At 35.1% G+C, this 23886-nt stretch overlaps 1 protein-coding gene across 1 annotated transcript in view; it reads right to left on the bottom strand.

Annotated features, from left to right (window-relative positions):
* Positions 1–23886, bottom strand: part of DPP10 (dipeptidyl peptidase like 10) — an 802980-nt gene that overhangs the window by 562946 nt on the left and 216148 nt on the right. The window contains exon 3 of the mRNA XM_055572870.1: positions 6649–6744. Within this exon, the coding sequence (XP_055428845.1) occupies positions 6649–6744 (96 nt within the window). The remainder of the gene's footprint in view (positions 1–6648; positions 6745–23886) is intronic.

Raw genomic sequence — 23886 nt, 5'->3', positions numbered from 1 at the left:
TTGAACTGAGGGACAAAAATCCTTGCATGCTAAAACAGTGCCAAACAAGCAAAGAAACAAATCTGATTATTTTGTCTGATTTCCCTAAGTATGAGTTCCCTTATTACTGTAAATATTATTGGTACTATTTCAGCAATTTGTTTTATTTTTCATGAAGATTACAACAATGGCTTATTACTTTATATTAAAAATCTTGAATATAATTTATCAGCATAAGCCTGTTGGAGGTATTTTAAAGAATTATTAATTACCCAGAGCATCTCTAAAAGCTGTCGTCAGGATCTCTACTATTTGAAGATTTATTAGGTTCCAGATTTTTGCTTTTCATATGTGTGTTCTTATTTTTTTGCATTTACCTTTTATCTTTGTGTTTTATAAACTATAGTGTGTTTTCATTGTGCTCTTACCTATAGGAAGTATTATCCCAAATATTGATGAAGAAACCAAGCTTTGGAAGGCTTTTTAAAATAGCTGAATTTTTTTTCATCTTCTTTTATCTGGTTAATCTCCTTTTAAGGACTTTTTCCTATTTTCAATATGTCATACTGCGACACATCATTTTGAAGATAACAGGTTTGAGTATCATGTGATAGATAAGTTCAGCTGGCTCCAACAAATAGTCCAATAAAATCACAATTATATCCAGAGCCTCACACATGATCACGCATCCCAGCTAGCCATTAAAAAAAAAAAAAAACCTGCAAAATCTCATATATGGGATGGATATTGGCAAAGACAACTTTGTATAGATTAAAAAAAAAAAAATCTATGCACACCATAAGAAAGAGAACCAAAAAGAAACTTATACTGATTGTGAGTCAAATGGGCCCACCTTCATATATCAGGAAATGTATCTCTCTATGCTAACTGAACTATTTTGAATCCTAGTTGGATCCCAGCAATGTGCTAATTGATGGATTGACTTTTACATCAATGTGACACAAGTCCTATTTCTCAGGGTTTTTGTCTCTTAGAACTGAGCTGCTCTTAGAGTGACATTGCTAGACTTCACCCAACTGGGATTTGTTGACCACTGGTCCACAATGGGGTAAGTTTAACTGAAGATAAGCATTTAGATGTTTTGGTAGCAATTTGACAGTGCTGCAAGATCCAAATGCATGATAAATGAACTAATTTATTAATACCTGAGCAGAAGCTTGGCTTTCTCCCATGAAAAGTTTCATGGGTCTCCTGACCCCCAGCATGTGTTATGGACTTAACTGTAGTCTTTTCACTATACCCCAGATGTACTTAAAATCCAAAATCTGTTTTTGATGGATAAATGATTTATAACCCACAGAATAAATTTTGAAATTAGCTAGTGGTAAAGAGTTGAAGATAGAGTTTAAAAATATAGTATCATTTGATTCCTTTTGTATAAAACTTTAAAGTGAATATCCCAAAATTGTTAAAATTGCTATAAGATCTCTACTTCCATTGCCATCATCCTTATTTTAGAGACTGATTTCTTCTCACCAATAATGTTATTTAAAAAAAAAAAAAAATAGAGATAGTCTAGATATACATCATCCCCTGAGATTAGTGTTGTCAATCTAACCTAGATTAGTTAACAAGAAGGAAGCTAGTTCATTTCCTACATTAAAACCTCTGAATATTGTTGACACACTAGTTCCTGTTCAAAATCTGAGAACTGGCATGTAAAGTGCATAATCACTATTTCTCTCACTGTTTGTTTAATTCTGATTTAGGAATTACAAAAATTACCAATAACAATCCTTTCTATGAGTTGCCTGTATATCCTCTCTCAAACAAAGCAGGATATGAAATTTCTTTTTTTGGAGCCCATTTTTATTGTGGCATGTATTATATTTTTGCAATGTAATTTTTGAATGGTTGATTATAAGAAGATAAATTTGGAGACTATATATGAAATGCCTACTTATCACTTTATCTTCTAATAATTCACTTTTTATTGTATTTTTCAAAAATATAGATTCATACCAAATAAGAAATAAAAACAAATTATTAAATTTTAAGATAGTGGTCTTTCATATTAGTTTTAGAAGCACTGTCTTAGAGTAGGTTAAAATATGTTATAATCAAGGCAGAAATTTCTATATGAGAGAATCAACCTCTGGGGTTTACAGGAAGATAATGTCCCTTACTGCTGGCAGGAAAAGGAATAGTCACTGTCTTTGCACCTGGAAATCAGGTTTCAAGTGGGATAAAAAAGTAGGCTGTCTGACTGGGGAAGGGATTCCAGGTAGAGAAGATCGCGTGGGCAAAAGTACCAAGTCAAAAGAGCTTTTGAGACTTATGAAAAATATCAAGTAGTTCAATATCTCTGAAACATAATGTACAGTAGAGGAGTAGGAAAGAGGCCAAGCTTGGTTCTGAGAGGCCTGGAATACACTGGGAAGACTTTGAAATTTATTCAACTGGCAAAGGGGTCCCTCTGATTTTTTTGAGAAATAACCTTACAATTTTTAGCTGAGCCTTACAAAGTTATATTTGCCAGGGGACTGCTGGAAGTCTAGAGACCCATGAAACTTCTTATTTATGAAGCAGTCTGTGATTAACATATACATGCCTCTATATATAAAACAGGTAATCAACAATGACCTACTGTACACAGGGAACTCTAGTCAATATTCTATAATAACCTATATAGGAAAAAAATCTAAAAAAGAATGGATAATAGTATATGCATAACTAAATCTCTTTGCTGTACACTTAAGACAAACACAACTTTACTTGCAAATCCACTTGCAAATAAAAATTCACTTGTAAAATAAAAATTGAATTAAAAATTAAAAAAATAAAAAATAGTTATAAAATCACATAAATGTATACATTCATTAAATAAAATTTAGAAAAAATGAGTAAGCAAAAAGAAAAAAAAAATCAGGTCAAAATCCAGGCATTTGTAAGCTTTCACTGGTATACAGGAGAGACAGTGTGAACCATATACTATCCACTCTGTTTTAAAGACATCTTTGTTCACTTTTTATACCACGCTGTTTTTAGTCACCAAGTCATATCTGATTCTTTGTGACCCCATGGTCTGTAGCATGCCAAGATTCCCTGTCCCTCACCATCTCCTGGAGTTTGCCCAAGTTCATGTCCATTGCATTGGTGATACCATCCAACCATCTCATCTTCTGTTGCCCTCTTCTCCTTCTACCATACACATCAATAAATATGCTTATACATTTTTCTTTTAGTGACCACATGAGTTACCATTATATGGATACACCTGGGAAATGACATGATTGCAATATTCAACATGAAGGATTAGTTACACTGACATCTGTAACCATGAGGCTGTCAAGGAGGTAATTACTGTATGTGTTAAAAATTGGGAATGGCACCTCAGTGAAACAGTGAAAGAAGATAGGCTTTATACTTTGAACATATTGATTTAAAGAAGGCTCCAACTCTTATCAGCTGTGTTTTGGATAAATTTTTTGCTTTAGCCTTGGTTTTCTGGAGTTCACCATTATAACTTACATGCTATGTATGAAATACATCCATAAATATCCAGCACAAAGCCTAGCATAGAAGCCACTCAATATTAGATTTTTCTTTGATGATGGATTGATCTTCAAATGTATGTGGGAGATGAATAACATTAAAGAAGATAGATGTCCAGGACTCAAGGTGACATAACTAGGAAGAAGACACTATAAAAATGGAGATTTCAGATATCTGAGTAGGTATAGAGGAAGGCAGATGTTCTACTAATCAGGAACATGAGCACCCATCCAGGGCTGCATTGACATTCAAATATATATTAATGGTGAAGGAGCAGAATGAATGACATTACTGCACTTCAGCCTACACATATCAGGGTCATCTATAAGCCTTCAGTCTCCTTCACTAGCAATGTATTAAACACTCATATGGTGACCCCTAACAATTAACTAAAGTTTGCAAATGAGCATAGGTTAGACTCCTTCCAAATAAGCATAGGTTAGACTCCTATATAATCCACTTATATACTTTGGAATCCTGGTGAAACATTATTAGCAAAAAGAAGCTCACATTTTACATCTAGACATAATCTGTGACAATGAAGCCAGGGTTACACATTGTACTCATAGTTCCCATTGTATTTTCTGGCTTAGTGAGGAATACATAAATAGGCCAAGTATCTAGTGATTGCCAGAAAGGTGATCTGGATTCCATAACAGGAATAAATGAAGACAAATCTATTCCCCTGCTCGAAAAGCAACCCAGCACACACAATCTCCTGACAGTGAATCAATTCCTTCAGTAGGATTTATGAAGACGGCATGCCTCTAAGAGCTTAGATTTTGTTTAATCCTGTTTAAAGGGTTGTTTTATGTCAAATTCTTTTGTAAGTATTATTGATTTTAGGTTTTACTTAGACTACAATAATAACATTGCAGCTTTATCCAAGGATATAGTCTCAAAATCAGGTTTACCAATGATTGGTAAAAAAATTATGAAAAAGTGATTAAAATGACTTACTCCAAATAATACTATTGTGATATCTTGTAAAGCATTAGAGTAGAATGTGTGCCCTAGATATTGAAATATGGCCTAATTTAGCACGCGGTTCACTGCTTAAACATCCCTCCAGTCCTTTGGTACTTAGATACTGAAGTGCAGGTACACACAGGAGTAAATGACTTTTAAAATAGCCCAATCTAACCTGAGAAGGGAGATGAGACCCATGATTTTTCTTGCTTTCCAAAGTAAAAGACTACACAAATTTCTAACAGTTTGATCAAAATCATGGTGAGGAAAACAGAATATTATTCAGCATTTCAAATTTAATGACTCACATTTTTTTTGATCATCTCCTTCAATAGAAAATACTGGCTAGCAAGTAAAAAGATGACTTGCAAAATTACATTAGCACATCAGGAGAATGGTTTGTGAGAGATCCACCTAGAATAATACTAGAAAATTATATCCCTTCTTAACATTTAGTAATAGTACTCATCTGAAATAAATCACAGTTTTGTATATCTGAAATAATCATAATGCAAAGGCAACAATATGGCAAGACTAAAGTTTATGAAGAATTCAGAATGAAAATACACAAAAATAGATTAATAAAATTGCTATCATATTTTCTCTATCTGTAATATCATCAGCATGATATTTATCTTGCAACCAATTTCAACTGAAACTTGAGTTTATAGAAAAATAAAACTGAAATTCAATTAAATGCTTTCATTTATTTATTCAAAGAAAAAAAATTGCCTTAAGTGCTTGCTAATCTCCAAAAACTGTATCTATGATAGGTAAACAAGTATGATTTGGGCCCTGCCCTAGTGAATTAAATTACATTATTTTTATAGCTTCCATAAATTAACACTTAATTTGCAGACATAAAAGTACTTAATTAGGATATTAGAGAAGAAAGGATGGACTGTGAGACAGTACTTATTAGATAAAAAGGCAAAGCTCTATGCTTTGAAATAATCTACTCTAGGCCTTAAAGATAAAGCAAAAATATATACATATTATGTCTAAACAAAGTGAAGGGCAAAAATTAACAGCTATCAAGCCACAGTGACTGGGGCTTCCCAGGTGTCCCTAGTGGTAAAGAATCCATCTGCCAATGCAGGAGACACAGGACATGGGTTTAATCCCTGGGTCATGAAGATTCCCCAAAGGAAGAAATGACAACCCACTCCAGGATTCTTGTCTAGGAAATCCCATGGACAGAGAAGCCTGGAAGGGCTACCACTCATGGAGTCACAAAAGAGTCCTACTTTACTTAGAGACTACAAAACAAAAACAATAACCACAGTGATTACTATGGTTAGGCAAATTGTAAAACTCAAGGAATGGAAATTTGATTTCCTTCTTTCTTTTCTAAAAGACAATTTTTAGTTCCTTATTTATTTTTGGCTGTACCATGCTGCATGTGAAATCTTAGTTCCCCAACCAGGGATAGAGCCTCTGCAACCTTCAGTGGAAACATGGAGTCATTACCACTGGACCACCAGGGAATCCCCTGATTTAATTTTTACCAACACATTTCTTATGACTGGATTACACAGTAATTCCCCCCACAAACTCCCATAAAGACAAACTGAAGTCCCTGGAGCCACTAAGTGATGTGAGTTAATTAATTAATTTAAAATCTAAATGTTTTTTAAAACTTTTTGAAAATAACAAAATAAGGAATAACCTAGAGAAAGCTGAGGCGGTTTCTTAGCCAAGACAGAAAAAGGCAAAATGCAATATATTCCCATGCTCTTTCTGTCATTTCAGCTTTGTTAGAGTCTCCTTAGTTTGTGGCATTTAAACTTAAAAAAGAAAAGCTACAGAGAAAAGAAAATTAACTTGATTGTCAAATTTGAAGCACTTACATATAGGCTCCCCATATCTATACTTCTACACCAATGAGAATTACCTAGAGAAATGCTAGAGATATAATCTGCATTTCAAGTCACATAATTAATGATTATGAAGGAAAAGCAGATATAGAGCAGTCAAATCTAATGTTTGGGGGATGATTTTATTGAAGACTTATCTTAAGAAAAGGTTTTTATTCATAAGAGCCAAGGTACACATTTCTGATTAAATGGTATATAAAATCATTGAAGAATAATGTCAATTAAAATATTAATACAAATCACATTATTTAATTTTCACCATATAGACCATGAAATAAACATGATGTACAAGAACATACATACATACCATTGATCCACCGAGCTTCTGGATCATGAAGCACAAAGTCTTTCCTGAAGAGGTCTTCTAAAGATAATCTGGTTTCTGATGAATTTGTGAGTTCATCTAAAATAAAATAAAATTTAGGTTAGACACTTATCTCATGTTACTTTTAAAAACTAATGAATTATATTTGGCAAAACTAATACAGTTATGTAAAGTTTAAAAATAAAATTAAAAAAAAAAAGAAACCAAAAAAAAAAAAAAACTAATGAATTATAATATTTGGACTATTTTGCTTCAAAAACATGTTAATAAGATAACAATATAAAATGGCAATGCTAATGTTCTTTGGCTTTAGAAGTTTGTTCCATGACTTTATGTTGTGATATATAATATGAAAACAGTGAATTGTGCCTCAAAGGATACATTTTTCACTGTTTAACCATAATCCAGCCCACTATTTTCCAAAATAACTTGAACATATTCTCCCTAATGATAAATTACAGTTTTGTTGTAAATATCTAAGATGAAGAGGTAAATGTTATAAACAAATATGATAAATAAAACTTCCCAAATTGAAAGGAAGTTCACCAAATAGAATAAATGCCAAATTTCAACAAATAATTACCATCCAACAAATACTAAGTAAGTCTAGGAGTCAAATGCAAAAATTGCAAAAGTAATACAATACCAGAATATGAATGAAAAGTATACATTCATATTAGTCCCTGACACACAAACTAGGTGTACTTCCCTTTAAATTTCAAAATCTAAGAAATAGAAGAACACAATTTCCCAAGCACCGAAATTAAACACAGCAAGCAAGTTTTTAGATGAAAAAGCCGATAAGTTATGGATATTTTATTTTCTTTGTAAAACAATGCCATCGTTTATTTACTGTATAAAACCATCTTTGTGACCTTTCAGCTGTGACCTTAACTCTTGTTGAAAATAAAGTGTTAAGAATATATGCTAACATCATTAGATATTGTTTTTTTAAAGGCTCAGTACTTTTTGCAGCAAGGTTTTGTTTCTTCCAGTAGAAAAGTTGGGGCAAAAAATCAATAACTTTAAATGCAATTCCCTTCAACATGAGTTAAGCATGTATTTAACCCTCAAAATAATTGCTCAGAAACAACTTAAAAATAGAAAACAAGTGGAACTAGTGAGAATCATGTGATCCAAGCCTAGCATAAAATTATTTGCAAAACAAAATGCTCCATTTGACAGTCTCATATGACAAAATTTAAAATTACCTTATTCATTCAATAAATAATAGGGCACTTAATTTTCAAAGTGTTAAGTGAAGTAATATAAGGTGCAGGAGACATATCTATTCCATGTCCCAAGGGCTTCACACAAAGCAAGAAAGAATATGATAGATGTCAGAATGAGGATATAGAGTGCTGTATAAACAGAAAGAAAGGAAGGAAAATACCTTACAAAAACAATCAGAAAAGACTTCAGTGAAAAACAAAATGAACAACTATCAGCTATTGCTGGTGGGAATGAAAAATGGTACAGATACTTTGGAAGACAGTTTGGTGGTTTCTTATAAAACTAAACATATGATCTAACAATTTTGTTCTATGGTATTTACCCAAATGAGTTGAAAACTTACTACTACTACTACTACTATGTTGCTTCAGTTGTGTCCGACTCTGTGCGACCCCACAGACAGCAGCCCACCAGGCTCTGCTGTCCCTAGGATTCACCAGGCAAGAACACTGGAGTGGGTTGCCATTTCCTTCTCCAATGCATGAAAGTGAAAAGTGAAAGTGAAGTCGCTCAGTCATGTCCGACTCTTAGTGACCCCATGGACTGCAGCCTACCAGGCTCCTCCGCCCATGGGATTTTCCAGGCAAGAGTACTGGAGTGGGTTGCCATTGCCTTCTTCAGTTGAAAACTTATAGCCACACAAAAATTTGCACTTGGAGGGTTATGGTAGCTTTATTCATAATTGCTAAAACTTGGAAGCAACCAAGATGTCCTTCAATAGGTGAACAGATAAACTGTGGTCCAGCTGTTGTGATATTATGCAGTGATAAAAAGAAATGAGCTATCAACAATGAAAATCATGGAAGAATCTTAAATTATTAAGTGAAAGAGGCCAATTTGAAAAGACTACATACTGTATGATTCCAACTACTTAACACACTGAAAAATGTAAACACTGAAGACTCTAAAAATAGCACAGAAAACTAACCAAAGTGATCACATGGATCACATCCTTGTCTAACTCAATGAAACTATGAGCCATAACATGTAGGGCCACCCAAGACAGACAGGTCGTGGTGGAGAGTTCTGACAAAACATGGTCCACTAGAGAAGGGAATGGCAAACCACTTCAGTATTCTTGTCTTGAGAATACCATAAACAGTATGAAAAGTTATAATGCTAGATACATGTAATTTTACATTTGTCCAAATTCATAGACTGTACAAAAGCAAGAGTGAACCCTAAAGTAAAATATGGACTTTGGCTGATAATGATATGTCAATATAAGTTCATCAGTTGTAGCAAACATATCTTGGTTGGGATAATAACAGTGCAGAAGGTTTTACCCAGGTGAAGGTAAAGGAAATTTCTATACCTTCTGTTCAATTTTTCCATGAACATAAAATTTCTCTTGAAAATAAAATCTATTCATTTTTAAGTTAAAGTTAAATGACCTGGGCCTTTCAGGTTTCATTTCTGGATCTTTCCTTGGTGGAACTTCCCTGTAGCTCATATGGTAAAGAATCTGCCTGCAATGCAGGAGACCTGGGTTTGATCCCTAGGTCGGGAAAAATCCTCTGGAGAAGGGAATGGCAATCCACTCCAGTATTCTTGCCTGGAGGATCCCATGGACAAAGGAGCCTGGCAGGGTTCAGTTCATGGGGTCGCAAAGAATCAGACATGACTAAATGACTGACACTACTTTCAGGTTTCAAAATACAGAGAAAGGGAATGGCATGGACAAATGAAGGAATGAGAACATTTTAGCGGAAAGGATGAGTGCTTTTTGTTTGACAAAGAAAAAGAGCCATGATTCTATAATTAATTTTCTGTCATAGGAGTTTGGGATTTTAATAAAATGAGCTAATTTTATTAGGATTTCAGAAAATATATTTATTCAATGAGATAGCTCAATAAGACCGGATTTTGTTATAGGTAAGTTTCACAATGTAAAGTTTCCTGAGATTATATAAAAGCACCATAATTTGTCCAATCCAATCCTTTCAATTTTTACATGATTATATTTCATCATCTCTATTTGATAGGCATTTATTTAGCTTATCTAAGGAAATTTATACAGCTAAGAGTGGGAGGTAGGATCTAACTTTCAATGGGAGGGTAGATTATTCTAACACAATATATTAAAAATGATCCTTATCAACTGAATTGAAAAATTAACTATAATATTGCTCCTAGGTAAATTCCATATATTTTATTTACTGCATCTTTTAGGCAGATATAAAACAAACAAACAAAAAACACCTTTAAAGCAATTACTCCACACCATATAATTCTTATTTTCAAGTATTAATAGTTTTTCAAATACTATCTCTCAAACATGCATTCTTTCATATGAGCTTGAAAATCATATTAAAACCCACCAAAACAGAAATCTTACTAAAATAGCAAAACATATACACAGTGAATAGAAAAACTCTAAACATTTTGTAATATAAAGGTTCTTCTTTCAGAACTTAGTTCACTCATATTTTATGTACACTAATTGTTTCATCTTCTACTTTTCATATAGATCCTTTGTATTTACTAGTAAGTATGTATGTTTTGTTTAGGGTTTCCCTGATAGTTCAGTTGGTAAAGAATCCCCCTGCAATGCAGGAGACCCTGGTTGTAATCCTGGGTCAGGAAGATCTGCTGGAGAAGGGATAGGCTACCCACTCCAGTATTCTTGGGCTTCCCTTATGGCTCAGCTGGTAAAGAATCCACCTGCAATGCAGGAGACCTGGATTCGATCCCTGGGTTGGGAAGATCTCCTGGAGAAGAGAAAGGCTACCCACTTCAGTGTTCTGGCCTGGAGAATTCCATGGACTGTATAGTCTACGGGGTCGCAAAGAGTTGGACACGACTGAGCAACTTTTTCTCACATATGTTTTGTTACTGTGAACAGAATATTTCCCATTCTTAATCTAAATAATTTTATATACACATAGAGTTAATCTTTACATTATTTACCATATCACATTTGCTTTAAAATGCCAATGGAAATTAAATCTTTTTTTTCTGCTTATTTGATTATATCATCTGAAAACATTTTTTCCTTTTCATAAAGTTTAACTTTACACATATATGTTTGTATGTATATTTACATACACATGGGCTTCCCTGGTAGCTCAGATGGTAAAAGAATCTGCCTGCAATGCCAGAGACCTTGGTTCAATCCCTGGGTCGGAAAGATTCCCTGGAGGAGGGCATGGCAACCCATTCCCGTATTACCACCTGGAGAATCCCCATGGACAGAGGAGCCTGGTGAGCTACAGTCCATGGGGTTGCAGAGCCAGACATGACTGAGCGACTAAGCACAGCACATATATACATACAGCACATACATATATATGGGCTTCCCTGGTGGCTCAGATGGTAAAGAATCTGTAATGCAGGAGACCGGGGTTCAATTCTTGGTTCAGGAAGAGCCTATGGAGAGAATGGCTACCCAGTCCCGTATTCCTACCTGGAGTATCCCATGGACAGAGGAGCCTGGCAAGCTACAGTCCATGGGGGTCGCAAAGAGTTGGACAGAGTGACTAACACTTTCCACTTTCACAGACATATACATATGTTTATATGTATACATACATTTATATGTAAAATATATACACACAGGCATATACAAAAGATATATAAAATTTTCAGATATTACAGATCACATGCAGTTGTAAGAAAAAATACAGAAAGACAGATACTTTATACCCTTCATTCAGTTTCCATCAATCACATATATCTGTATAATCAATAGCACAAAAAGAAAATTGATATCTTCCATCAACTTTATTCAGATTTCACCAGTTTTGCATGTATTCATTTGTGTACATGTGTGTATACGTGGCCGTATTTATTTCTAAGTAGTTGTATCAAATATGATGAGCACCAGAAAACACAAAGAACAGTTCTGTCACCAGGATCTCCTGTGTTGCCCTTTTGTCACATAGCCTCTCTCTGAAACCTTTGGCAACCACTAATCTACTTTTCCATCTCTATAATTTTGCAATTTCAAGGGTGTTGTGGAAACATGCATTATGTACTATCTTGAGATTGGCCTTTTTCACTCAGCATAATTGTTTTGAAATCCACTTTAGTCATTGAGTATATCAGTACTCCATTTCTTTTTGCTGTTTACTGATATTCCAAGGCATGAACGTACCAGTTTGTTGAACTGTTCATCTGTTGAAGGAAATCTGGGTTATCATTTGCAGTCTGGGGCTACTATCAATAAAGTTGCTATGAAAACTATTTATAGGTTTTTATGTAAGCATAAATGTTCCTTTCCTTGGGATAAATACCAAAATATGCAATTGTTGGGTCATATGGTACATATTTATTTTTGTAAGAAAAAAAATCAAGTTTTTCTGCATTCCTGCAAGGATTTTTTTTTAATAAGCTATTCTGACATGCGTATAATGAATGCCATTGTGGTTTTAACTTGCATTACCCTGAGAGCTAATGAACATCTTTTAATATGCTTATTTGTGATATTTATATCCTCTTCAGTGAAATGTCTGGTAATGTCATTTGAACATTTTCTAATTGGATTGCTTTGTTTGTGGGATTGGCTAACTGTTGAGTTTAGAGAGTATTTATATTCTGATACAAATCATTTGTTGATATGTCAACTCAAATCTCCTCCAACTCTCTCGCTTCTTTTCATCCTCTTAAAAGGGACTATTGCAGAAGAAAAGATATTTTGCTTTTTGTTTTTTCAGTTTTGATGAAGTCTAGTTTATCATTTTATAAATCACACTTTTGCTGTCAAGACTTAGAATGTTTCAAATAACACTGAAGATTTTCTTGTATCCTGAAAGATTCATAGTTTTATATTCTACATATAACTCCCTGAATGATCTTGAGATATATTTTGTCTATCATATGAGGAATAATTAGAGATTCATATTTTATTTTATTTTTTGGGCACATTGCATGACAACTAACTGTTCCAGCACCATTAATTAAAAGATGTTTATTTCATTTTAGTGAATGCTTTCATTAGCTTCATTGTCAAAGCAATGTTGAATAATAATGAAAAAATAACAATCCTGTTGTTTTCTTCTATTATGGCAGCATCTTTAATATTTCATTATTTAATATATTTTCTAGATTATTGGAAAGGAATCTCTATCATTCTTAAGTAATTTGTTTTTATTACTATGACATTTAAAATTTTTATTTGAAATTATGTTATGATATACTTACAGACTTTTATGTAAAAATATTTTCCTTTAATGTGTTGATATAAAAATTGTTTAAAAGAAATTTCCTTATTCTAACACCATTATTTCTATAACAAAATCCAACTGCTCATGGAAAATTATTATTACTTCTATACTGCTAGATTAATATGTTAAATATTTATTTAAATGTTTACATTTTTAATGAATTAAACTAATGATCTTTTTTTTCATTTTTATTGTATTGATCATTTAACACTTCAATATTTTATTAAGGATTTTGAACTTCATTTATTTTGGTAATCTGAAATAATTTAATAATTTTAATAGTAAGGATGTTTAACTCCAATTGCCTCTGGAACTTATTATAAAATCAATTCATCAAAGTAATTCAAATTATTGTGATGGAATCTAAAATTTAAACAATACTCAAATATAACTTAAGGATTAATTTATTTGTCTTCATTCATTACTGAGTGAGCTCTGTACTTCATTTCTTTTCTGTTTTTTCTATTCTTGGCTCATTTCTTTAAATTTTTCCTTAGCTGTGAGGCACTATCACTGAGGTCTCTTGAATTTTTCAGTCCTAGAATAGAGACTTCTTTCTTCAACACATAATGAATAATTAAGCTTCTGTTTTAATAGCCTTGGAGCCTGACTTTTATCCCCTACCTCCTTTCATCTCCACATCTCATCAGAGTCTTTTGGGGTCTCCATCCTTTGTAATCTACCATCTTTCTTCCAGATGTTCCCTCAAGTCATATTGCATATTAGTAAACTCACTTGAGAAGAAACTTAAGCTCTGCAAAGTTAAAGATTTTGACAAAGGTCACGTGGTCAGTAAGAGGCAGGACTGAAATTGGGGCCTACATCTCTTTGACTTACTAAGCTACAATGACTCACAAAATAAATTTTATTTCCTCATTCTCTTTGCATGAGTGCCTGCTAAGTTGCTTCAGTCTTGTCTGACTCTTTGCGACCCTACTGGACTCTAGCCTGCCAGGCTCCTCTGTCTATGGGATTCTACAATCTAGAATACTGGAGTGGGTTACCATGCTCTCCTCCAGGGGATCGTCCCTACCCAGAGATCAAACAAGCATCTCTTATGCCTCTTGCATTGGCAAGCACGTTCTTTACCACTAGTACCACCTGGGAGGCCCCTTATTCACTAATATTGTGTTAATTAAATTTTTTAAATATACAATTTTATAGAGATAACTTTGAGAATATTCTTACTTCTTTATAGCCACAAGAACCTTTCTCCTAATTGAAATTCAACTGCTCTGTGTACCTCTCCAGACCTTATTAGCATCCTATTCTATTCCAGCCTGCTCAGGAAAGTGTCCGTCTATTTTCGCACATAGAGCAGTGTCAGAGCATTCACATAGAAGTGAACTTTTGTTTGTTTCCTTCAGGAAACTGTCTGTAATATATCAGCTTGAAACTCCACATTTACCCTGGCCTCACTGTTGCATGCTGTTTAGTACTAATATTAGTAGCATCACCTACTACATCTCATCAGCAAATACGTATAACTCAATTGCAACTTGATTTCTAAGATAATTTATGTTAGAATCAACTTGAGAAACCTGACTATTTGATATATTTTATTAATGTTCTCCCTATTTTAACTCCACTGTTGCACTAAAACAGAGAAGCCTGGCTTGCATTCATTCCATGGCTCGCACTCATTGCAATCACTTACATTAGATACTGAGAAGGTAGCTTAGAAGGAAATTGGTATTAGATTGTAAATAACTTTAAGAGATGATCCCTCGTGCACAACTCCTTTCTTAGAAATCCTCAGAGGAAGAAATTCTGATATCAGTATCTGTTTCCTAATATCAAAAAATATATATTACTTAAATTTAATATTCATCTCATAGACCTTGGGGCTTCCCTCATAGCTCAGTTGGTAAAAGAATCAGCCTGCAATGCAGGAGACCCAAGTTAGATTCCTGGGTCAGGAAGATCCCCTGGAGAAGGCAGAGGCTACCCACTCCAGTATTCTTGGGCTTCCCTTGTGGCTTAGCTGGTAAAGAATCTGCCTGCAGTGCGGGAGACCTGGGTTTGAACCCTAGGATGGGAAGATCCCCTGGAGAAAGAAAAGGCTACCCACTCCAGTATTCTGGCCTGGAGAATTCCATGGACTAGTCCATGGGGTTGCAAAGAGTCAGACACGACTGAGAAACTTTCACTTCTCTTCATAGAACTTATCCTCCATTAGTAAGGTAGTGGATAACACATCTTATCTCTAGTTATTTTGTAACAAAATACACTTCTGCAATGTGTGTGTGTATACATATGAGTGTGGGTACATGTGTAAAAGTCTTAAAATCTAATATATGTTGATAGTTGCAATTAAAATGCTAAACATTTGCTGACCAAACGTTAATAGAATCCTATGATTATGATTATAATTATGAATAAGAGCACAAAGATCCAAAGAGATGCACAATATAACAATGATCACAAGTATTTAACGAACTGGAAACAGTAATTACTTGTTAAATTGTTACAAGATATAGAATCTTAAACATTATCTAAATGTTACAAGATATAGAATCTAAAACATTAATCTTTGGCAACAGAATAGGAAACGGAATTGACATTAAATAATTCACTCCATGTTCTTTTCTCTGTACTAGTCTGTCATTTATGATCATAGACTTCTATTGGCATTTCTGTGCTTTCTTCCAAAAATCCAATCTTGTTTTTAAATGCCCTTTTGAAATAAGTTAGCTGTATAATCTTAGAAGAGAAAAGAAAGTTCTTCAGTACTAAGCTGAAGAAAAATTAATTTGTGACTTTCAGTACGTGTTTTCTCTACTGAAATTGTGTTAATTTTAATAGGTTTACTCTTGATATTAGTGGTTCAGAAATATTTCTTTTAATGTAAATCTTAAATTTGAAATAATGTCATATTAAAACAGTAATAAAAAGAAAAGTCTAATCAGGTAGTTATTCAGAATTCCTTTGATTTTGATTTTCCTTCCTTTGATTTTTCATCATTTTCCTATTCTGTTCTTTCACTAGGATGCTGAACTGTGACTCAGAATACTAAATATTGTCAAAATATATGTCATTTGAGATCTTGAAATATATAATATTTCAAATTCTTTTTAATATTTTCTAATTTATCACCAAGAAAATGAAAAAAGGATTACCATTTCCAGTTCAGTTCAGTTCAGTCACTCAGTTGTGTCCGACTCTTTATGATTCCATGAATTGCAGCACGCCAGGCCTCCCTGTCCATCACCAACTCCCAGAGTTCACTCAGACTCATGTCCATCGAGTCCGTGATGCCATCCAACCATCTCATCCTCTGTCATCCCCTTTTCCTCCTGCCCCCAATCCCTCCCAGCATCAGAGTCTTTTCCAATGAGTCAACTCTTCGCATGAGGTGGCCAAAGTACTGGAGTTTCAGCTTTAGCATCAGTCCTACCAAAGAACACCCAGGAATGATCTCCTTTAGGATAGACTGGTTGGATCTCCTTGCAGTACAAGGGACACTCAAGAGTCTTCTCCAACGCCACAGTTCAAAAGCATCAATTCTTCGGTGCTCAGCCTTCTTCAAAGTCCAACTCTCACATCCATACATAACCACTGGAAAAGCCATAGCCTTGACTAGACGGACCTTTGTTGGCAAAGTAATGTCTTTGCTTTTGAATATGCTATCTAGGTTGGTCATAACTTTCCTTCCAAGGACTAAGCGTCTTTTAATTTCATGGCTGCAGTCACCATCTGTAGTGATTTTGGAGCCCAAAAAAATAAAATCTGACACCGTTTCCACTGTTTCCCCATCTGTTTCCCATGAAGTGATGGGACCAGATGCCATGATCTTAGTTTTCTGTATGTTGAACTTTTAGCCAACTTTTCACTCTCCTCTTTCACTTTCATCAAGAGGCTTTTTAGTTCCTCTTCACTTTCTGCCATAAGGGTGGTGTCATCTGCATATCTGAGGTTCTTGATATTTCTCCCAGCAATCTTGATTCCAGCTTGTGCTTCTTTCAGCCCAGCGTTTCTCATGATGTACTCTGCATAGAAGTTACATAAGCAGGGTGACAATATACAGCCTTGACATACTCCTTTTCCTATTTGGAACCAGTCTGTTGTTCCATGTCCAGTTCTAACTGTTGCTTCCTGACCTGCATATAGGTTTCTCAAGAGACAGGTCAGGTGGTCTAGTATTATCATCTCTTTCAGAACTTTCCACAGTTTCTTGTGATCCACACAGTCAAAGGCTTTGGCATAGTCAACAAAGCAGAAGTAGATGTTTTTCTGGAACTCTCTTGCTTTTTTGATGATGAAGCGGATGTTGGCAATTTGATCTCTGGTTCCTCTGCCTTTTCCAAAACCAGCTTGAACATCTGGAAGTTCAAGGTTCACATATTGCTGAAGCCTGGCTTGGACAATTTGAGCATTACTTTACTAGCGTGTAAGATGAATGCAATTGTGCAGTAGTTTGAGCATTCTTGGGCATTGCCTTTCTTTGGGATTGGAATGAAAACTGATATTTTCCAGTCCTGTGGCCACTGCTGAGTTTTCCAAATTTGCTGGTATATCCAGTGCAGCACTTTCACAGCATCATCTTCAGCTATATATACCGTTTAGAATGTGAATTAGAGGAATAAAAGTATGTATCATTGAAACAAGCTACATCTCCTTTGATTTTTATTACTAAATGAAGAGGTATATGGAAATCATTAGGCAAGGCAATCAGCTCATTTAATGTTAGCCACTGTCATTATTATTATTAAAATGTTAAAAGGTATAGGTCAGTACAAAGCAAATATGAATTTTGAAATTTCAAAGTCACAAAACAAAATGTTTTTCTTCCCTCTTGAGTTTTTGTCTCTTTCATAGTTTCCTTTAGCCCAAATATTACCAATATGTTTTTGTAAGTACCTACCAAAAGTACAGTATTGAGTTGTACCTTTTAGGTGAAAAATTTAGTGAAATGTAAAATTCACTTAAAAGTCTTTTTTTAAAAAAAAATTTATTTGAATGAGTCAGGTCTTTGTTGCATCATGTGGGATCTTTGTGAATCCTGTGGGATCCTTCCTTGTGGCTTAGTAATTGCAGAGCATGGACACAATTGCTCTGCAGCAAATGGGATCTTAGTTCCCAGACCAGGGACTGAACGGATGTTCCCTACATTGCAAGGCAGATTCTTAACCACTGAACCACCAGTGAAGTCCCAGAAGTCTCTTTTTGCAAAAGAGTATTCGGTTATTTTGAATTTGGATAGTCAAAAATATGGATCACACAAATAAATTGTAAATCAGTCATGTCAATGAAGGAAACTTGAAGCAGCTTGTCACTTAGTATTCTGGACACCGATTCATCCATTTGAACAAAAGAACAAAGGGAATTAGTGCAGTGCAAGCCATCTGTTTTATAGTCCCAGATAATTACCTTTGTTCCTCTTGGTATGCCCAGAGTTTCCTTTATCTCTTTCTTTTGCCTTTTCCTACTCTAATATTGTGTTGTGGCACTAGCAAAGTTTCCTGAATAAAGAGGCCAGGCAATCCATTATCCTCATCAATTCTATCATCTAGAACCACTTTTAACTCAGATGAACCCCGTATCTTATAAAGTCTAATTATATATCCTCTCAAATAGAATTTACTTCCTAAATCAGATTATCTTCCAATGAATTGTCTTTTCTTCTCAAGTATCACATATTTCCAGCATGTAGTTTCATGTAAAAAAGCCATATTTTAATTATAAAAAGTCATTTAAAAATTCAACTATGAGGAAATTTATTAAATTATAACTAACGCTGGGTCTATACTGAATAGAATGAAGAGGACAGCTAGCAAGGAAGGTATTAAATATTTACTTAGCTGTCACTCCCAATTCTGCCCCTTTTCACCATCCATGAGGAGAAGTAACAGAAAATTTACATTGAATACAACATATCAAAAAATGGATTACAGGTATTTGCCTCCTCTGATCAATTCATCTTCTCAAAGTCTCCCAATACACAGTTTTGAACTCATGCTCCCACTCTCTATACTCAAATAGGGACAAGAATTAATGCTGAAATAACAGTAATCAGAGCTAGGCAGTTATATTTAATCCTAGTTAAACCCTTAGTATATGTGCCCTTGGCTAGATCACTCCATCTATTTAGGCAGAAGTTTCTTCATTTGTGAAGAGAAAGAGTTGGACTAAATTACACTATGGCTAGTTGTGTTCTAGAGACTCTAACAAACTCTCTTAGGGCAGAGAAAGGACAAGGGTGGATGAGGATTACATGGTTAAAACTCTTCAACTAGAATATCTGTGCTGTCAACATATTTGGTTTCTTCATATAGTTTTATTGAACATACCAAATGCACAAGTGTGTGTGCACACACATGTACACACACATGCACTCACACACACATACACACTGTGGCATATAAAGTAGCTTGCATCTCTAAGATGCCCTAAGTTCTGTCATATTTTGTACTAATTCTCCTTATTTTCAGCAGAGACTCTAAGTGTTCATCAAATAAGGTATGGCTTTTAGGTTCTGAAGGATTTATTAAATTCCACCTCAAACTTGTCATCTCTTGAATAAATAAATCAAGAGCTTTAGGATTTACTCATAGGTTTAATTAGTCAAATTAGTCAATTATGGAAAGTGCTAATCATTCTCAAACTTCTTTCTGAGACTTTTCCCAAATTAAATCTCCTGAATTTGAGTAGGAAACATAAATATGAAAAATTTACTTGCCTAAAGGCCTTTCACATTGTGAGAAATAAAGGCCATTTACAGACTGATACATATATACACATAACACACACCTCACACATACATATACACAAACATGTATGTACACACACACACTCACATTAGAATGAAGTCTTCTTTTTACCCTAGAGTGATGTGGCACTACTCTGGGCCTTTGAGCTCTTATATAAAACCAAGTTTAAGTTGCTTCTTCAAGAATACTTTTCTCAGTGATATCACCATCAGCAAATTTTTGTCCCAGATATACATGGCTCTACAGGAGAAGTTAGCAGTCCTTAATCCATGGACAACTAGTGGACAGCAGTCCCAAAATCAAAACTACATTTGTAATACTAAGATACATCTTTCTTTTACACTGGGTTGAAATGCTCACGCCTGGAGCAAAACCAAACTACAGGTATCTCCTTGAGAGTCAACACTGTGGCATCAAACTATACTGTCATCATTCTGTTCTTTGTACAAATACTCAAAAAAATGCTTTAAAAACTCTATTCCAGTGAAGAATTTCCCAAATACAGTTCTAAAAATTATTCATTGTATTCAGTCTCAACCCTTGCGATCCTTCTAATATTTGTGTGGTGAAAATGGAGTTATATCCCCTACCCTTGCCCCCTCAAAATACATCCACTGCGTAACAACATGAGAGTGGTTCCAAAGAAATGCATGTGGGCAGTTGCTTGAGTTATGAACTGAACTGTTGTTTCTTTTATTTTTTTTCCCATAAAACATTATTCCTAGTGGAAAGAATGAAAACAAATTATAATTATTTAGATTTAAGTATCAGGCAAATGTTTTCTTCAAAATAAACAAAATGAGTCTCTCACTTAAAAAACACAACTGTTTGTATTTACCACAAACTATAAAATTCAAGCTTTCAAGTAAAACTTGTCTTCTCCACCTTGAATTTGACCACTTCCCAATACTCCTTCAGTGAGAATTTTCTAGTTTTACTATCAGTGATATTCATTGTTTTCTTAACACTATGCAATAAACTCTACCAACATTTGGAAGGTCTATATAACACAGTGAACTAATATTTTCCAAATGACCAATACATAATGTTAAAGAATCATGCATAGGTAAAAGATCCTTTTAAAGTGCTAGATGGACCACTGGATTTTAAAAGAGTACTGAAATTTTGTTGATATGGCTTCAGGTTTCACACTGCAACTACCATTGAGAATGTATCACTTAGTTTTTTAGAATCTACCACAAGTTTTCAAGAAGTATCAAGGAAGATCAGATCAGATCAGATCAGTCACTCAGTCGTGTCCGACTCTTTGCGACCCCATGAATCGCAACACGCCAGGCCTCCCTGTCCATCACCAACTCCCGGAGTTCACTCAGACTCACAACCATCGAGTCAGTGATGCCATCCAGCCATCTCATCCTCTGTCGTCCCCTTCTCCTCCTGCCCCCAATCCCTCCCAGCATCAGGGTCTTTTCCAATGAATCAACTCTTGGCATGAGATGGCCAAAGTACTGGAGTTTCAGTTTTAGCATCATTCCTTCCAAAGAAATCCCAGGGCTGATCTCCTTCAGAATGGACTGGTTGGATCTCCTTGCAGTCCAAGGGACTCGCAAGAGTCTTCTCCAACACCACAGTTCAAAAGCATCAATTCTTCGGTGCTCAGCCTTCTTCACAGTCCAACTCTCACATCCATACATGACCACAGGAAAAACCATAGCCTTGACTAGACAAACCTTTGTTGGCAAAGTAATGTCTCTGCTTTTGAACATGCTATCTAGGTTGGTCATAACTTTCCTTCCAAGGAGTAAGCGTCTTTTAATTTCATGGCTGCAGTCACCATCTGTAGTGATTCTGGAGCCCAGAAAAATAAAGTCTGACACTGTTTCCACTGTTGCCCCATCTATTTCCCATGAAGTGATGGGACTGGATGCCATGATCTTCATTTTATGAATGTTGAGCTTTAAGCCAACTTTTTCACTTTCCTCTTTCACTTTCATCAAGAGGCTTTTGAGTTCCTCTTCACTTTCTGCCATAAGGGTGGTGTCATCTGCATATCTGAGGTTCTTGATATTTCTCCCGGCAATCTTGATTCCAGCTTGTGCTTCTTCCAGTCCAGTGTTTCTCATGATGTACTCTGCATATAAGTTAAATAAACAGGGTGAGAGTATACAGCCTTGACGAACTCTTTTCCTATTTGGAACCAGTCTGTTGTTCCATGTCCAGTTCTAACTGTTGCTTCCTGACCTGCATACAAATTTCTCAAGAGGCAGATCAGGTGGTCTGGTGTTCCCATCTCTTGAAGAAATTTCCACAGTTTATTGTGATCCACACAGTCAAAGGCTTTGGCATAGTCAATAAAGCAGAAATAGATGTTTTTCTAGAACTCTCTTGCTTTTTCTATGATCCAGCAGATGTTGGCAATTTGATCTCTGGTCCCTCTGCCTTTTCTAAAACCAGCTTGAACATCAGGAAGTTCACGGTTCACATATTGCTGAAGCTTGGCTTGGAGAATTTTGAGCATTACTTTACTAGCGTGTGAGATGAGTGCAATTGTGTGGTAGTCTGAGCATTCTTTGGCATTGCCTTTCTTTGGGACTGGAATGAAAACTGACCTTTTCCAGTCCTGTGGCCACTGCTGAGTTTTCCAAATTTGCTGGCATATTGAGTGCAGCACTTTCACAGCATCATCTTTCAGGATTTGGAATAGCTCAACTGGAATTCCATCACCTCCACTAGCTTTGTTCGTAGTGATGCTTTCTAAGGCCTACTTGACTTCACATTCCAGGATGTCTGGCTCTAGGTCAGTGATCACACCATCGTGATTATCTGGGTTGTGAAGATCTTTTTTGTACAGTTCTTCTGTGTATTCTTGCCATCTCTTCTTAATATCATCTGCTTCTGTTAGGTCCATACCATTTCTGTCCTTTATCTAGCTCATCTTTGCATGAAATGTTCCTTTGGTATCTCTGATTTTCTTGAAGAGAACCCTAGTCTTTCCCATTCTGTTGTTTTCCTCTATTTGTTTGCATTGATCGCTGAAGAAGACTTTCTTACCTCTTCTTGCTCTTCTTTGGAACTCTGCATTCAGATGTTTATATCTTTCCTTTTCTCCTTTGCTTTTAGCTTCTCTTCTTTTCACAGCTATTTTTAAGGCCTCCCCAGACAGCCATTTTGCTTTTTTGCATTTCTTTTCTATGGGAATGGTCTTGATTCTTGTCTCCTGTACAATGTCACAAACGTCATTCCATAGTTCATCAGGCACTCTATCTATCAGCTCTAGGCCCTTAAATCTATTTCTCACTTCCACTGTATAATCATAAGGGATTTGATTTAGGTCATACCTGAATGGTCTAGTGGTTTTCCCTACTTTCTTCAATTTAAGTCTGAATTTGGCAATAAGGAGTTCATGGTCTGAGCCACAGTCAGCTCCTGGTCTTGTTTTTGCTGACTGTATAGAGCTTCTCCATCTTTGGCTGCAAAGAATATAATCAATCTGATTTTGGTGTTGACCATCTGGTGATGTCCATGTATAGAGTCTTCTCTTGTGTTGTTGGAAGAGGGTGTTTGTTATGACCAGTGCATTTTCTTGGCAAAACTCTATTAGTCTTTGCCCTGCTTCATTCCATATTCCAAGGCCAAATTTGCCTGTTACTCCAGGAGTTTTCTTGACTTCCTACTTTTGCATTCCAGTCCCCTATAATGAAAAGGACAACTTTTTTGGGTGTTAGTTCTAAAAGGCCTCGTAGGCCTTCATAGAACCGTTCAACTTCAGCTTCTTCAGTGTTACTGGTTGGGGCATAGACTTGGATTACTGTGATATTGAATGAATCTACAATTATGTGAAAAAGCTATTTAAAAAATTCCTCAGGCTCTAACTACATATCTTCATGAGGCCAGAAGTCCTTCATATACTTCAATTAAAGCAACTTATTGCAAAAGAATTGACAAAAGATACATAGGAGAATCCTGCAGAATTCTATTGAGCCAGATGTGAAATATTTGCAAACACATAAAATAATGACATTCTTCTCACCAAAGTTTGAAAATATATTTTTCATTACATATTATGTATATTTACATGTAATAGCCTTATTTTACCATTTTAAATAAATTAAAAGATATTTCATAAAAATTCTGAGAAATTATTTTTTAAT

Source organism: Bubalus kerabau, chromosome 3 (genome assembly GCF_029407905.1).
Source record: "Bubalus kerabau isolate K-KA32 ecotype Philippines breed swamp buffalo chromosome 3, PCC_UOA_SB_1v2, whole genome shotgun sequence".
Taxonomy (NCBI): domain Eukaryota; kingdom Metazoa; phylum Chordata; class Mammalia; order Artiodactyla; family Bovidae; genus Bubalus; species Bubalus kerabau.
The sequence above is the reverse complement of the archived record's forward strand: the minus strand, read 5'-3'. Positions and strand labels throughout refer to the sequence as shown.